The 17,429-nt window shown below is 40.2% G+C and overlaps 1 protein-coding gene and 1 long non-coding RNA gene across 5 annotated transcripts; both read left to right on the top strand.

Moving 5' to 3' along the window:
- The first annotated feature begins 919 nt into the window (after positions 1-919).
- rela (v-rel avian reticuloendotheliosis viral oncogene homolog A) lies at positions 920-17,183 on the top strand. Of its 4 annotated transcripts, none has more exons than XM_031279491.2 (11): positions 920-1,169; positions 2,909-2,944; positions 3,545-3,690; positions 4,788-4,933; positions 6,686-6,777; positions 8,125-8,259; positions 11,112-11,216; positions 13,824-14,039; positions 14,159-14,239; positions 15,703-15,774; positions 16,082-17,183. In XM_031279491.2, exons 1-11 carry the CDS (start codon positions 1,163-1,165, stop codon positions 16,933-16,935), a joined length of 1,890 nt encoding a protein of 629 aa, XP_031135351.1. In that variant the 5' UTR covers positions 920-1,162; the 3' UTR covers positions 16,936-17,183. The 4 variants fall into 4 exon arrangements, with proteins under 4 accessions (XP_031135351.1, XP_031135350.1, XP_031135349.1 ...); XM_031279490.2 differs by having other exon boundaries at positions 16,079-17,183; XM_031279489.2 differs by having other exon boundaries at positions 15,703-15,777.
- On the top strand, positions 4,940-6,568 carry LOC118493547. The gene is made up of 2 exons (XR_004895499.1): positions 4,940-5,562; positions 5,606-6,568. It is a non-coding gene; the product is annotated as an uncharacterized LOC118493547 (long non-coding RNA).
- Positions 17,184-17,429: the final 246 nt, after the last annotated feature.

Genomic DNA, 17,429 nt, shown 5'->3' with positions numbered 1-17,429 from the left:
GGTATTTCCGCACTGTTTTGAGTGGGTGGTGGCAAGTTGCACTGCAGAGGGAAAGCAAAGGGGTGCAGCTGCGTCAAGCTAGCCAGAGGACAACACCGGAAACAGACGACTGTTTCCTTCAAAATAATAGCACAGTTGCCGTAAAAACCCATGTAACCGTTAGTATTATATAACTAATGAATAATAAACTATTGTATTCAATGTTTTGCTATTACTACTAAATGTACGCATATTTATGTATAAGTGTCATCATAAATGTATTCATTTTTCACTGAATAATGCGTTTAAAACTTTCAATTTAAAAGAAATGATGTACTATTTTTTTGAAGTTCACAAGACAGCCCCTACAATCCTAGCACAATATCTAAAAGTAGACACAATCTGAAATGACCGTGTGAAATATTACCTCAAACAAAAGAAAGGAGACAACAACATCACAGCCTCATGGATAAAAGTACAAAAAAAGCTTCAAAAAGACAGAAGGAACAGAAGATCATCAGATGTTTCCTGTCCCTTTAATGGCTCTAAATGAATACACAAATTATGAAATACATTGTAGTTTTTTCATGGTAGGCTAACATATATGTTTTGTAAGGTACAATGAATTTTAGATCAGTGGCCATTGTTTTTAAGGAAAAGCATTGATATTTTTGACACAAGAAATATATTTTCAATGTCATTGTAGCCTACATAAAGGCATATACAGGCAAAAAGATTCAATCTTTTTTGTTTAATTGAAATTACAATATTTATGCTGTGATGTGATATTCTACTACTGTTCAACTATTTCAATAAATAAGAAAAATAGATCAATGGAAAATAGAAGTAATTCATGTATAGCCTACTTTTGATAAAGATAATGAAGTGGACTTTTCGTGCACCAGTCCAATGCCTTCTTGTAAATAGTGAAGTCCGCATGATTACACACAAAAAAAGTTGCACTATTTCTGCACTGTTTTTACCGGAAGCCTTGTATTGTCCAGCTTTACTATCTGCGCTCTGTGTACACAGATGTGGGTGGAGCGAAGGAGGCGAAAGCACAGCAATGTCAAGAAGTTTTTGGTGTCCGCGCTGTCGCGTTTTTTAGCAGAAAAGACAAAAACAAATAACAAATAAACAGTGGTGTCGACGGAAGAAGCGTGAGTCGGACCCGGACACGGCCATGGACGGTAAGCGGAGCTGGATTTATTTGCTCGGCCTGTTTCCTTATACATAGAAGGTGAAAATGTACAGGGAGTTGTTTTGCGCACAGGGGAAAACCCCGCTATCACTGGGTTTGCGCTAACAGGGGGAGTCTGCTGTTCCCGGATAGTAAGCTAAAGTACAGTAGGAAGTATGACGTATATTTTGTGCTTTTATTACTTCTCCCTGCCATATTCGAGTGAAAGTTAATGTTACATTGGTTGCATGTATTCCTCTGTGTGTTACTTACCTGGCACGCGTGAACAAAGCTGCCAAGAGGCCTGTTGGTTTAGTCCACCTCATGAATTTCCCCATAGTGACTGAAAATGTCAAACCTCGTTCGAAGATGTATCAATTTATTGGTTATTTGTCTATTTGTGGAATATGGGATAACCAGTTTTCTTGTATGTCAGTGTTAATACATTGTGTTGAATTCGGCCAACAAATAACCCACCAGGTAGCATTCGTTTCAATTAAAAATCTGTCCTATTGTGATTTGGTCCTAGCTGCTAGCAACCGCCCACCTCGGTTGTAGCATGACTTTTAGTGGACGGAAATTATGGAAATAGCCCACAATACTTTCGTCCAAGTTGTGGTGAGATACTGTCTCTTTAGTGGGACGTATGTATGCCGATGTGAAGAGTAGCTTGTGACAATTTCAAAACTGCCCACGTGTCTATTTTATATTACATTATGTTTGCCTTGCAAGCAAATGAAAACAAAATAGCCTGATTTTATTATGGCTATAATGGATTTGGATACATTATGAGATTAAAGTGTTTTCCACATTTATTTTCCCACTTCACAGACCTTCCCTCCAAAAATAGACCGTCATTTTTGGTAGACACGATGTATTCATATGTATAGGAAGAGGACAGTAAAATTGATGAGCTACTGAATCCGTATCACAACAAGTCAACAACATGTGGAAGCAGTTAGGGCAACTCGAGTGAAAGTGACTCACACTCAAGTGTCTCAGGAGCTTAGTCTCTGGTTTGATATTAGTGATTTATGAAGGCCAACTTATGGTAAGAATATACTTTCACTTTCACAACGTCAGGCTCAATAAAAGTGTAATTATTACACACTTATTGGCCTTCATGCTTTGTCATTCTATGAGTTTAGCCTGAGGCTGGCAAGCACGCATGTTGCAACTTGGAAAGCATCCTACACATTTCACTTCAAACAAGTCTGACTAGCTGACGGGTGGAGCTTTGACCAACTGATCATTTGTCACACCTCGCTTCTTGCCGTGAATCTCAGCAATTCATTATTAACCAAGTAGCTGAAACTAGAGCGCTGCCTTCTGATCTTCACTTACAATGGAGGCTCCTCGCAACACAGCTGGTAATTTGACACTGACATCACACCCTGTCTGTCATTGTTTGCTTAACTCTGCAGTCTGCACTTCTTCTTTCCGCGCTTGGTGGGCAGTTTATGGCGAGTAATTATATTTAGCTGGGAAACCCTTGTATCTCAGCGCCCTTTGACCTCTTTTGGACGCTGCAGTGTCCAGTAGATTTCCGCCCTGACCTGACCACAGCATACACATGACAAACTCTTACTGAACCACAAATATGTGCTGAAAGCAGCTTTTGGTTTTTGTCATTGGTGCTGCCACTGTATGCCGTGTGTCATGTACTGTGGATGGTAAACCACTAATTGCTCCAAGACTTCGACTAGCAAGTGGTTGACATGTCTTTTCTTGTTTTTCTGTCCACCACAGGTGTGTATGGATGGGGCCTGACCCCACTCAACCCAGGTAAGAAACACTTTCCCGTAAGTTATCAGTGTTCTATAAAAACCAGGTGCGATGACTTTGCAGACTTTTCAGAAGTAAACATTTCAGCCCTTTGACCGATTATCAATGACAGAGCTATTTCTGTGTTGACACACTGATTCAGGTAGACAGGCAGTGTTTCACAGTCTGGATTACCTGTGGAATCAAATATTATTTGTTTTTGACCAAATGCATTGATGTCGATAGTGCGGCGATGTTGTAGGGTTGACCATTGGTGCTTTCACATAATATTTACACAATGACAGCTTTGATAAATAATCATCAGTAATGTAGATATAATGACTAAGTAGGTAAAGGCAAATAATAGAACAGATAGACCAGTCTGGTAAGTTCAGAAAATGACATCACTTTACTGTAATCCAGTCTTTAAAACCAGGAAAAGACTTGTGTCATATTACAATATCCAAAATGTAATGCCATATTATCTAGCCTCACATATCAATATAATGTCGATGTATTGCCCAGCCCCGGTCTGGATACTGTATTATTTAGTATTTCCAAAATCCAGTGACGCTGCATTTAAGTCCCATTCTTCCTGTCTCCCTTCCACCTGTGCATCAGTCCAAGCTGCGACCCCCTACATAGAGATCATCGAGCAGCCCAAGCAGAGGGGGATGAGGTTTAGGTATAAGTGTGAGGGCCGTTCGGCTGGCAGCATCCCCGGAGAGAAGAGCAACGACACCACTAAGACCCACCCAGCTATCAAGGTGAGAGGGGTGCAACTTATTTAACATGTTTTCTAGTTGTTATTAGGGGTGCACGATTCAGAAAGTGTCACGATTCGATATCCATTTTCAGGCTCAAGATTAATTTCAAAAACGATTCTCGATTTTAAAAAAAAAAAAAAAAAAAAAAATGATTCACAGTATGTAAATGTAGTTACTTTTCCCATGTGATTGCAGTAGACATACAGTTTAAAAAAAAAAACTTTAATCGGTAGAGCTTGAATCGCGATTCAAATGTGAATTGATTTTTTTGCACACCCCTAGTTGTTATCCATCTAATGTAGTTAAGATTACATAATAATCTACTTTGGTAGAAGTTTGGGTAAAAAGAAAATGGAGTAGGGCCCATATGATTCTTACTATTCCTTTTTGAAATAAAAAAAAAAAAAAACGTTCTGAAAGATCACTCCAGCTCCTCGCCGTCCACATTGCCTTTCAGCATTCTTTCTCTCTCTTTTTTTTTTTTTGCTAAATATATTATCGTTGCTTGTAGAAGCCACAAACGGCTACAGGAGGGATGCAACGCTACAAAGCCATGGCCGAGTTACATTTTTCGAAAGGTGCACGTCAGGCTACGACGTAGGGACCGTGTCTCTACGTACCTACGTAGATTTAATGCAGAAGCATAAATCACGCTTAAACCTACTGGCTGATCCGTCGCTGAGATTCATTCCAGCCATGATAACACATAATAAGAAATAACAGAACATTTTTAAATCCAAGTATTATGAGCTGTTGTGTATGCTAAAATGTGGAATAGGAGCTACATTACCTCTTCTTTTTTTTTTTTATTCACTTATTCACAATTTCACAATCAAAAAGGCATATTCAAGAGAATACAATAAACAAACAGTTATAACCGAGCGAGCGATATCAATAAATAAAATAAATAATAAAAACAGAAAATAAATAATGGAAGAAGCATAGAACTTATGAGTTATTAGATGAAGTTTGTCCGTTTGAGGAGTAGGCTGCCATAGTGAGTGAGATCAGCCATTTAACTAGACTGTGAGCAAGCGTCACTCTTCTCGAGTGCCCTTACAATATTTGGAATCATGTATGGCATGTTCCTCCTACAGGTGCACAACTACAGCGGCCCGCTGCGTGTTCGCATCTCGTTGGTGACGAAGAACGCGCCGCACAAGCCTCACCCCCACGAACTGGTTGGGAAAGACTGCAAACATGGCTACTACGAGGCGGACCTGCAGGAGAGACGGATACACAGGTAGGCCGGAGAGTGAATGTGTGGCTCGCACTGTGCCTTGACAGAGACACCATGCTCTCTTTCTCACGCCCTTGAGAGAAATTCGAGAGAAGCGATGCCACTTTTTGCCAGTGTTCAAAGGGACACAGAGTTACCTCACTTGAAACTGAGGTTTCACATGAAAACAAGGTGGCATTTGTTAGAGATGGGCCCCGATAAGGACTTTATCTTTCGTTGGAGATGACGTGTTTACTGTCGCCTTGGTAAAACATTAACCGCCCAACGACAAGTTGACTTTACCTCTGCTTGCTTTGCTGTCTTTCAGTTTAGTATCCTCTGTGTGTCAATCAAAACTCGCCACTGTTCAAAATAAGTAGTTCACTTTATTAGTTTATAATGTCGTGGACAGTCCCCTTTAATTAACTGTACAGTAAAAGGAGCAGCTTTAGCCTCTACGGCTAATTTCCATCTGTAGTCCTCAGCCAATTGTCCATAGGCATCCTAAAATACAATGTAAAAAATGTAAATAAGTTACATTACATTTATAATTACAGCAGGCCTATGCGAAAGAGAGTAAAGAAAGTATTAAGGGTCTGTGGGGAAAAAAGCGCAGGACAAAGGACAGTGACTGACCAGATACTTTTAATCACGTAATGTTTATTATTACATCATTTAAGCAGTCAATCTGGACAGAGGGAACTATGTCTGTCTGTCTTTCTTTATCACGACTGTGACGAAATCTAAACAGTGTGTACTGCCAGTATTGTACTCCAGAGTGATCCAGTGCACTTGTTTATATTAGTCATTTGTTTTTCACATTGAAAAATGTATAATTGCATTGATAAAAAGTTAGAAAAGAGCTATATGGTAGTCTAAATTACAAGGATTTCTTGTACACATTATAGTAGATACAGGCAAGTAATAGGAGCATAGGATATTTTGAGCCAGAGAGAAAATTATTTTCTCAAAATATGATTTCCTTTTGTGTAGGGCGGGGCACCGAACTTTGATATTTTTTGGCACCGACCAAATTGCCGCCATAGTATGGACTATCGAAAATGCCTTGTCATTCAATACCAAATTTCAATACCATAAGAGTATTCTCATCAGCGTCAGTGAGCCAATAAGCATGCAGCATGCTTCTACCGAGATCAAATAATGTTTGTGATTGGCTGTTCGTTACACGTTGTAGAGACACGCAGGAAAACCACCATTTGTACCGTAGTGTTGTAATTTCTTTTTGTTAAAATGGATTTTTATAAAGTTGGTATCCTGAAAAAGTATTGTTCAGGAACTGGTATCGAAATCGATACCAACGATACTCAAACTTAAAATACAATAATACAAACTAATACAATAGAATATAGGTTAAACAGCTGGTAACAAGTTGATGTTATTGAATGTCTAAAATATCTCTGTTGGTAGTGCACTTGAAGTCAAGTAGAAGTCAAGTTCTCTCAACTGGTGGAAGTGGTCAGTAACTCATAGTGATGATTATACATTATTATTTTTACATACGGCTTTTAAATGCGGAGATGCAAAGAAGATTAAAACTTGGGTTAATAGAGAGAAAACCATGTGTGAACTGTAAATTGGGCGTTGACCACAGTTAGGTGTTGGTCCCAGAGTATTTTGTTTCACACAAAAAAAACTAAACAAACAAAAAGAAATAGAGTTCTATGAAAAAGAGTTCATAAAATGAATTAGAAAGTACACGTTTGCTTCAGTGGTTTCGGTCTTTTGGTTTCGGTCTTAGACTACGTTTGCTTTCAGTTTTCAGAACCTGGGCATACAGTGTGTCAAGAAGAAGGACGTGAATGAGGCCATCACTTGTAGGCTGCAGACCAATAACAACCCCTTCAACAGTAAGTGGTCATGCTGAAAGAAGAGCGTGCGACATAAAGCACTTCTATCATTGTGTGAAAAGGTAATGTGCAGTGTGGCGAGAGTCCCTTTTTTTGTGTGTGATTAACAATTTAAATTTTTTAACAATAATACAACACATACAACTCGAGAATAGACAATAAACCAAATAAACATATGTATAAATGACAGCACCGTAAGCCCGTCATATACACCCTAGCCATCTCACAAGCCCACTCCTGGACTGACAGCACCCCTTCATTCTTCCATCCCATTAGACTAGTCTGGACCCAGCTTCTTATGTGATTACCCATCCCACTTAAGATTGACCCATCTCCCAGAACAAATAATCTTGAGCTGAATGGAACCTGGATCCCTGCAATCTGACATAGGTTATCATGTATCCTGGTCCAACATTCCTGGACCTTATCACAGGACCACAGGACATGAAGCAACCGGCCGTCCTCTGTCCCACATCTCCAACAAAAGACTATTATTTAAATGAACTGATATTTATGTTGTAAATGTTACTGATAAAGTAGAAAGAATCTAATCTAAAGCCAAACGTGCTCAATTACTCTAAAAGTGAGAGTTTAAAAATAATGTCATTTCATCTGTTTTTCAAAATAAAATATGCCCATTCTTCCTAAAAAATTACTACTAGCACCAACCTGTTTGCTAGCGCTCCTAACTTTGCAGTAACAATGTTCACTACCTTTATTTAACTTGCAAGGCTGACAAACTAGCTTGAAATGGCTGTTCTTATACAAGACAATGGTCAAATACTGTAGCTAGCTAGATGCTTTTTGGCTAATGTCAAGCTAGCTACAGTCATGGATACATTTTATGGAGCGAGTGGTATCGCTCTCTGTCCTCCTATCTATACAACATATTTGTATTTTAACCTGTAGCCAGTTTAGCGTTTACCTTTGCTGTGCAAATTTATGACTTCATAATCTCAATTAATATTCTATTTATTTTCTGGTTTATAAATTCCTTCTCGTCAATGTACCACTATAATCTCAGAGAATATTGCAGTTTTTTTTTATTGTAAATTTACGACTTTGTTGGGAGTTTTAATTTCTGTGAATATTACCCCTTTCCCTGGCTCCATAATTATTTTTTTACCTACAATGTCCCTGATATGCCGCCATAGTATTTTGAGCAAGAATGCCTTTTTTAGTTTATATACACAGTCCCAATAACAGGAAGTGCTAGTTGTTAGCTTCACCCTCAACTGATCTTGAAATACTGATAGCCTGCATGTAACAGGATGCGGTGCTTTGCCAGACGGCTGTGTTGCCTGATTGTGAACCCCACCTTTTCCCCCCGCTGTGTCTTGGCTGCAGTTCCCGAGGCGAAGGTGTGGGAGGAGGAGTTTGACCTGAACTCGGTTCGGCTTTGCTTCCAGGCCTCCATCACTCTGCCGACAGGGGAGCTGTTCTCACTGGACCCTGTGGTGTCGCAGCCCATCTTTGACAACAGTGAGTGGGCAACACATATGCGTCAACTCAAGCACAAACATACAAACATACCTGTATTAGGGTTCACTTGATGTAGATTTTTGAATGCTAATATTGGAATCGGAATCAGAATGGACTTTATTGTCATAAGTACTAAGTAAGTAAAAGTGCTACTCTATGGTGCAAACATAAACACACACACATTAGACTAAGAACTTGGATCAGAGAATGTTAAGATGGTAAAAGATTAAAGGTCCCATGGCTTGGAAATGTCACTTTATGAGTTTTTTTTTTAACATTAATATGCGTTCCCCCAGCCTGCCTATGGTCCCCCAGTGGCTAGAAATGGCGATAGGTGTAAACCGAGCCCTGGGTATCCTGCTCTGTCTTTGAGAAAATGAAAGCTCAGATGGGCCGAGCTGGAATCTTCCCTTTATGATGTCATAAGGGGAAAGGTTACCTCCCCTTTCTCTGCTTTGACCACTCAGAGAATTTGGCCCATTAGAGAGAGACATCTTGGCTTTCAAATGAGCCAGCATGGCAGTTGGTCAAGGCCACACCCCCAACCTCCACCTTGCTCCCCCCTCTCTCCTCCTCAATAGCATTTAAAGCTACAGACACAGAAATGGCACATCCTAAGGAAAGCTCATTGTGAGACTGGCTCTAGTGGCTGTAATTCTGCACCAAGGCTGAATTTCAGGAAAGAGACTTCAGATACAGTATTAGGAGACCACTAAGGCCTATATAAAAGAGACTTCAGATACAGTATTAGGGGACCACTAAGGTCTATATAAAAGAGACTTCAGATACAGTATTAGGAGACCACTAAGGTCTATATAAAGAGACTTCAGATACAGTATTAGGGGACCACTAAGGCCTATATAAAAGAGACTTCAGATACAGTATTAGGGGACCACTAAGGTCTATATAAAAGAGACTTCAGATACAGTATTAGGGGACCACTAAGGTCTATATAAAAGAGACTTCAGATACAGTATTAGGGGACCACTAAGGTCTATATAAAAGAGACTTCAGATACAGTATTAGGGGACCACTAAGGTCTATATAAAAGAGACTTCAGATACAGTATTAGGGGACCACTAAGGTCTATATAAAAGAGACTTCAGATACAGTATTAGGGGACCACTAAGGTATATATAAAGAGACTTCAGATACAGTATTAGGGACCACTAAGTAGGTTGTGCTGCCAAAAGTCCGGTAACTTGATGGTGGCCGCGACGATAGCACCGGCATTAGTTGCGTTGCCAGCAGCGGCCGGCGCCGCCGCAGCAACAGCATTTTCACCACCGTCGTCATTTGACATAATTAAGGTACAGTACCTTGGTGAATGTCTCTTTCAGTCTTACTTGTGGGTCACCACAATATAATATTTAATCACTGTCTCCTATATAAGTGCATTGCATTTTTTTTAATGACGGTATTGAAACTGATACCGTTGCTATTTTTAGAATCTGTGGTATAGCGTATTACTGCCCAACCCTATTGTATGTTCTCAGGCAGTTGAAACGTGTTGAGTGTGAGAATCAAGACAATTGTCTCTGGTAGAAGGTGATTCACATTAGTAGGGTTGTGTGTAAGGTCAGGAGTCTCCACTCTGCTGTATCTCAGTTGAGGATCCAATAGGTAGATCTGTCAGTTGCTCGTTATTAGTCGTTATTTTGAATAGTCGTTATTGTGAATAATTGTTTCCATTTTGGTTTTGTTTCACTTTTGAAATGTGATATCCACTACTTAAATTAAAGCCAGGTTGACTTTTTTTTTATGAGCAGCAGTCATTATAAATGCAATTATTATACTTTTGAATAATATACAGTGGGGTCTGTGTATGTATGTATGTATGTATCGAGAATATTTTAATTCATGGATTTTTTTTTACCAATGATTCACCCTAATATTTTCTTTTTATACGGTAACCCTGACTACATCATATCCGTTTCCAGCTAAACAGAGTGTAAGCAGAAAAAAACGGAAAATCTGTGTGACGTTCTTCTTTATGAATGAAATAAATGTCAGACTGACTGACTGGCATGTGATGTGTATTCTTTCTTAGAAAACAATTAGTTTTTAGAAATGTCTCACGATATATTGTCTCTAGAAGTGTATTATTCAACTTTTGTTTTTGTTAAAGAAGGAAAAAAAATCGCAAAATTGAATACTATCGAATCGCAATACTTCTAGAATCGCAGTAAATGAAAAATGCAATACAAATCGAATCGGCACCCATGTATGGTGAAAGAATACAATAGGGACTAAAGCATATCATCCCAGCCCTAGTATACAGTACACAAATGATACACTTTGCCTTCTGCTTCACTGCGGTGAAATTGGGGAAAATGCAGAAGCTACATAAACGCACCTCCATTAAAAAAAAAAAAATAAAAAGGATCCGCTTCCAGTGCTTTTTATAAAAATGTTACAACAGAAAAGTCCTGAAAAAAAAGGAACTGCTTCCAGTGCATTTATAAATAAAACAGAAGACCAGAAAAAGGGAATTATACAGAGGAAATAATTGAATTTTAGGCTGCTTATTGTGCGTAATATGGACTTGTCATTCTCCGCATTTCCTCCGCATTTCCAATGTGCTGTGAATACAACCGTTATGTCTGTCTACTTATTATATTGAGCTTTTCTACTGGTTATTTGTTATATCTTGCTTTTTCCACTGATGCTTTGTGTTATTGCACTCTCCCCTTTGCTGCTGTAACGCTGCAAATGTCCCTGCTGTGGGACTAATAAAGGATTATCTTATTTAAAAGGTGTCTGGTGTTAATCCGTAGCCTTGCTGTTGTACTTATTTGTATTTATATGTATTCATACATGCTGTTTTTTTGTTTTGTTTTTTTGTCTTAAAGGGGCCCCAAACACAGCTGAGCTAAAGATCTGCCGAGTCAACCGCAACTCTGGAAGCTGCAAAGGAGGGGATGAAATCTTTCTGCTGTGTGACAAAGTGCAAAAAGGTACAATAAGCCTGTACAGTATGTCCCTTCCTAAGTTGATGGTTCATTGTTTTAGGAAGAAATACTGATACTAAGTATTCATTGTGTGCAGTGAAATAGAGCCCCGGCTCCAAGGCGGCCTCTAGCTTCCCTGGTAGAGCGCGCGCACTATGTAGGCTCAGTCCTGGCCAGCGGCCCGGGTTGGAGTCGGCCCGAGGCCCTTTGCTGCATGTCATCCCCTCTCTCTCGACCCCGATCTCCTGTCTCTCTTCAGCTGTTCTGTATAAAGAAAAATCCCTAAAAAAAAATATCTCTCTCTTTAGAAATAGAACCCAGACTCTCACAATAAAGTGTACGTTTATGTTCACAGACACAGTGGGTTTCTATGTTCACTCAGTGGAGATTATGAAATAGCCAAACTCATAAATTATGCTAACACAGTCAATTGCTTTTTATTAAATTTTTGACTTTTCAGTATCATTTTAGTTTAAGTTAGTTACGATTTCTCTGGTTCAGTGTCACGATAGTTGACAGAAATTCATGCCGTCTCCTTTTTTCAGTGGAGACATATTATAGCTCATGAACTAAAACTGAGATGATTTACGTGATTTGCATCAGTTTTTAACCAGTAAATATAGTTTCAGTTTAGTTCTTCTTGGAGCAGGGTTTCCTGCTCCTGTTAGAAAACTCTTAACGTTTCAATATCTAAATATTAGGCCTTAAAAAGTCTTAAATTTGCTGAAGTATTGTGTTCTACCTCTAATGCTCTTTCTTTTTAAATTCCGTGGTGTTGTAGTTCTTTCTGTAGCTAGTCCAAATATAATTTCGCTACAAATGAGACCAACATGCAACTTATATAGCAGCCAATCAGCTTTCGTGTTCTTGAGTTCTTGAGTCTGTCTCTGATTGTACCGCAGACATGAAACTGATTTTATTCTTCAGCTATGAGGAAGTGCAAGTTTAGTGATACTTGGCTTGAAAAACCTGAATTTAGGACTCAGCTGGTGTTGTGATAAAGGTCTTAAATATCATTCATAAAGGTCTTAAAAAGTCTTAAATTTGACTTGGTGAAACCTGCAGAAACCCTGTGGAGCTTTTAATTTCTATTTAAATTAAATGCGGCGCCTTGGTAACTCAGCTGGTTAAGCGTGTGCCCCGCCTACCAAGGCTCAGTCCTTACCGCAATTGCCCGGGTTAGATTCCAACCCTTTTTCTGCATGTCCTCCCCCCCCCCATCTCTACCCCCTTTCCTTTCTACAGCTTAAAAAAAAAAAAAAATTAATAAATATTTTTCACTGCTTATTTTAGTTTTAGTTTACTATAATAACCGTGCGTCATGGTGAGTTTCTTTCGTTACAACTGAAGCTAGTAGATACCAAAACAGAGCTAAAAGGAGGCGAGTAAATATTGGACTTCTGGTGGCCAGAAACATGTGTTCTAAATGAATGCTAATGTTGCTCTGTGTCTGCTAACATGTTCCCCAATCACTTCATACAGTTATCATTTCAGCTTGGTCCTGTGGTCAAAAACAAGAAGAATGCAGCTTTAAGAATACATTTCAAAAACCTCTGCTCTCAGATAACACACCATCTGCACTCCATCAACCACCCTGGCCTGAACTGATATTTCTGTACACCGCCATTGTTGCACGCGACGTTTCCTTGCCTGTCACCATATCTGCTTTGTGTAATGCAAAGCAGTGGTATTATCTCTGATTGACCGAACCAGAAGCTTTCATCCTGTATTCCAGCGTCCACTTCTCAGTTGACCTATTTTCTAATATTATACTAATACGCCATATTTGTCTAATGACAATGAACTGCTTCCCACTGTGTTTCTGTGTCTGCAAACTTCTAAATGTGAGATAATCATGAGATACTCATCAGAAGGATTTCCTGTGTGGGGGCTGTGATGCTGATATAAAGTCCAACACTTTCCGGCCCGGCGCCTCGTGAACTTCAAGTTTCTTTCTTTTGCTTTAATTTCTCTGCATTATCGCTTTCTAATTAACCCCTTAGCAAAGCAAAGATGGCAAAAATATATGCTCACTATCAAAGATAATGTTAAACTTTTGAACACTGTTTGTTAGATGAGATTCATATACATCCCGATGTAGTACTAGCATTTCGTGAGAAAAAAGGGATGAGTCTCACACAAATTGTATCAGAAAATCTGACAAATGTTTAATAAATCTAAATCGGAGACTAAATCAGTGGGAAGAGTTTCTGTTGCAATTTGTGTGAGGTCATGTTGCATAATGCCTGTTCTAATAGTGCAACTTGCACAAAGATAGCTTTACTTACATCTTTATAAATACTGTTTAAGTAGGTTGTACATTTTTATTTGCCACTTTTACATACGTTTGTACATTCTTTCTTGTTTCTTTTTTTTATGTTGAATAGTTATATTCTATCCTATTTATTATTTCTTGTATGTTGTGTATGTGTGCTGTGTGTCTTATATTTGCTGATGTAGCACTTGAATTTCCCAATTTGTTCTTATCCGATCTAATCTGATCTAATCACACATATTTTTTTTAATTAAAATGCAGCTTTGTCCCTCAGTTGTTGTGCTGGTAACCGAGTGGAGTTTACATTCTCAGATGTCCCGTTGTCTGTTCCCCTGTAGAAGACATCGAGGTGCGTTTCTTCCAGGACTCCTGGGAGGGGAAGGGCACTTTCTCCCAGGCTGATGTCCACAGGCAGGTGGCCATTGTGTTCCGCACGCCGCCGTACCGCGACACTAACCTCTCCGAGCCAGTTAGAGTCAAGATGCAGCTCCGCCGGCCCTCTGACCGCGAGGTCAGCGAGCCAATGGACTTCCAGTACCTGCCCGCTGACCCAGGTAAGAGGCAATGTCCCCATTTCGCCTAAGTGACTCATGTAAGCTTTTCCTGAGAAAATTGATAGATCTCTCAAAATACTAGACCTTCTAACTGCTTCTTTAAAAACGCCCCCTTGTAGATGAATACAGGCTGAGTGAGAAGAGGAAGCGTACAGGGGACATGTTCCAGAGCCTGAAGCTGGGGCCCATGCTGTCTAGTGGTACGTTGATAAGCTCACTGCTATACAGTATGTATAATAAGGTAGTCTCGCATTGCCAGATCTATCTCCACAGCGCTGCAGAGTAAGGTCTGACTACACCATGCATTAAGGGTTGCACAATATATTGTTTTTTTAATCGTCATCACAATATCAGCTGGCACAGTAAACACATCGTGAAAGGCTGGGATACATCGCTAAAGACACTCAGTGTAGAGTATTTTTTTTGTGTTAGTTGAAAGAGAGTATCAGTAGAAAACTACACTTTAATGTGCAACTGACATGCTTAAACTAGTGGTGCCTTTTACTGTTTGTTCAATTCAATGTTCAATTTGTTCCGTAAAAGATAGATTTCCTTTCATTTGTTTTAAATTCAACAAGCAATTTGTTGTATTGTAGCAGAATACTGAAAGCAGCAGAAATGCAGAACTGAAGACACTTTATTATCTGTTTATTTATAGCAAGTAATATCATTATCGCAATATTCAACGTTATCACATAAAGCATATTTTCCTCATATGGAGAAACCCTACCGAATATACGCTCCAAGATGGGAGAAAAAAAACGCTCTGAGTTGTCTGCATTTCTTTAAACCAATCACAATCGTCTTGGGCGGCGCTAAGCTCCGGACACAGCCACGGTCGCTCTGCAAAGTCTCAGGAAGGAACTTGTTTTGGTGGAACACTTGCAGCCCGATAAAAGAAAACGCCACCTAACAATATTTAATGAAGGGAACTGTTAACACAGTACAGTAACGTGAGCTATTTAAATTAGCTGGATACACGGTTAAACCTCATTTGCTCTCACCAGTGTATCACCGTGTGTAACATGACTTCAATCCCGTCAGTCGGTCCGTAAACGTCCCAGTTAGAGAGTAAATAACATAACATGACATAACACAGGGCTGTGCAATTAATCGAAATTTTAAGCGCAATTACGATTTTGGCTTCTAATGATTTATAAAAAGGATTATTTTGCAAGTAAACTCTTATTTTGTTCTGTGTATTGAATGAAACAAAAGAAGTTCAACGGGAAAAGTATTAAGAACATTTCACAGTTCAAGGTCTTCTCACTGTTTTGTATTTAACTGTTTTTTTTAAGTTCAATAAATGCAACATCTTTCCAAAAGTCAGTAAGTAATCGTGATTATGATTTTATTTTTTTTTCCCATAATCGAGCAGCCTTACCGTAAGATTAAACATATCCCTTGTAAACCTTTACAGTCATTCCCTGAAAGAACCGAGCAGTCCTGCCTTGTTGCACCGTCCACATCTTCTTTCAAAACTCGCCGTTTTCAGCGCGTAGCCTAGCTCCAAGTTTGTTGTTGTTCCCCGAAATACACAGAGTTTTGCGAGGGACAACCAGCGATTATCCGGTGAATGAACTGCCGTTGATCCAGACTAATAACCAGGTAATAGGGATTTATAGTTGCTATGTATTATAATCACGTCTGTTTTGAATTTCAGTGTCCATTCCACAAGATAGACGGCACATAAGCCCGGCAAGGAGAACAGTCACAGCCAAGGCTCCGTCCCAAGGTGGTGAGTCTGTTTAAATAGTCTTACATTTATATATAGAGGTGAAGTAACAAAGCTTATTTTCCTATTATTATAATTTTTTATAATAATAGGAAAATAACCTCCAACAGCCGGTGAAAGAATGGGAGAGCAGAGTGTACTCAATGAATCTTATTTAAAATCAACCTTAAACTGATGATGTAGGTAGTTTTCTGCATAAAGATTGTTACAAGATTTTCAGTAGCGGAGCTCAATGTCCTTGTTTTTGTGTGTGTGTGTGTGTGTGTGTGTGTGTGTGTGTGTGTGTGTGTGTGTGTGTGTCCAGCACCTGTGCTGCCCCCTGGTGCCAGTGGAGCAAAAGGCCAGCCTTCCTACTCCTATCAACCAGGCCAGCTCTTCTCAGTCCAGCCCAAGATGGAGGCCTCCCCCTCCAGCTCTGCTGCAGCCTCAAACCAAACATGGAGGATCATGGAGAGCCTGAACCTGGGCTCCCAGCCCAAAGCCACTCCAGTGTCCAACTTTACACTGAGCCAGGCAGCACCCTCCTGCTCTTCTACCGCCGCTCCCACCGCCAACCAAGACTTCTCCACCGTCAACCTGTCAGACCTTCATGAGTTCTTCCCCAACATGTCCTCAGCCATGGCCCAGGAGCCTGCAACTTCTCAGGGGAGCACGGCCTCCTCACAGCCCAGCAGCTCCTTCACCATGCACGGCTCTCAGTTCCGGGTGGACGCAGCACTCGCGGACGACGACATCCCAGAGTTCCCGAGCTTCTCCGAAGCCCAGGCCCCAGGCGCTCTGGACAACCTAAACATGGACGACTTTGAGGACCTTCTGAACCCCGCCCTCATGAGCGAGAGTGGAAACGGCAGCTCCATGTTGGCTCAGGCTTCGTGCCAACAGGCTGCCCCTCCCAGCTCTTCCACTGCGGCCCACAGCGTGGCATCCCACAACACTTCTGACCCCGCCGGCATCCCAGGAAGCACCTGGATGAATTACCCCAACAGCATCGTCAACTTGCTCCAGAACGAGGGCATGATCGACATGGCGTCCAACAACAACAGACAGCAGCCCGTCGTGCTGGACGAGTTTGATGAGTTGATGTCCGCTGACGAGGATCGTCTAATTTCCATTTTTAACAGTGGAAGCCAAGCTGGGTTTGTGTCGGGACACCCGACTTAAAGCTTATCCACGTGAATTTTTTTGACTTATTTACATAGACCACTTGTATCTGCCCCTTTTTACCTCCTGAACTAAAAGTCCTTTGTTGTTATAAAAGACAAAAAAGGAAACAAAAGGTGGATATAATAGGGTTGTAAGAGACAGAATGTGGCAAAACTGCTCACTGTGGAAACACCAGCAAAGACTCTTATGGAATTGTATTAGAGGGTTTTGCCAGCCTTTAGATACAGTTTGACCGACAAATGATATAAAAGACAGGACTTAACATATCCCGATTTTGTTTTTGTCGCACTTGTTAAACCCCTTGTTTAGCATCAATCATTAACTTTGTAGTATACAGACAATCTGATCAGATTGCTGAAGACGTCCGAGGCCTGTACTCGCGTACTTTACGTAAGAAGAGCAAACTAGAATTCTACATAAATATGAAAAACACAGACACGGTTTTACAGGAAAAACGCAATACAGTCGCTGCTTCCTAACACAGGAAGTAA

This window comes from Sander lucioperca, chromosome 17 (genome assembly GCF_008315115.2).
Source record: "Sander lucioperca isolate FBNREF2018 chromosome 17, SLUC_FBN_1.2, whole genome shotgun sequence".
In the NCBI taxonomy this organism is placed as follows: domain Eukaryota; kingdom Metazoa; phylum Chordata; class Actinopteri; order Perciformes; family Percidae; genus Sander; species Sander lucioperca.
The sequence above is the reverse complement of the archived record's forward strand: the minus strand, read 5'-3'. Positions and strand labels throughout refer to the sequence as shown.

Bases quoted from the DNA above. Each gene is read 5' to 3' on its own strand.
- rela (XM_031279487.2), top strand. The intron at 4,934-6,685 runs GTAGGCCGGAGA...GTTTGCTTTCAG, and splicing joins CAGGAGAGACGGATACACAG to TTTTCAGAACCTGGGCATAC. The intron at 14,240-15,702 runs GTACGTTGATAA...TTTGAATTTCAG, and splicing joins GGGGCCCATGCTGTCTAGTG to TGTCCATTCCACAAGATAGA.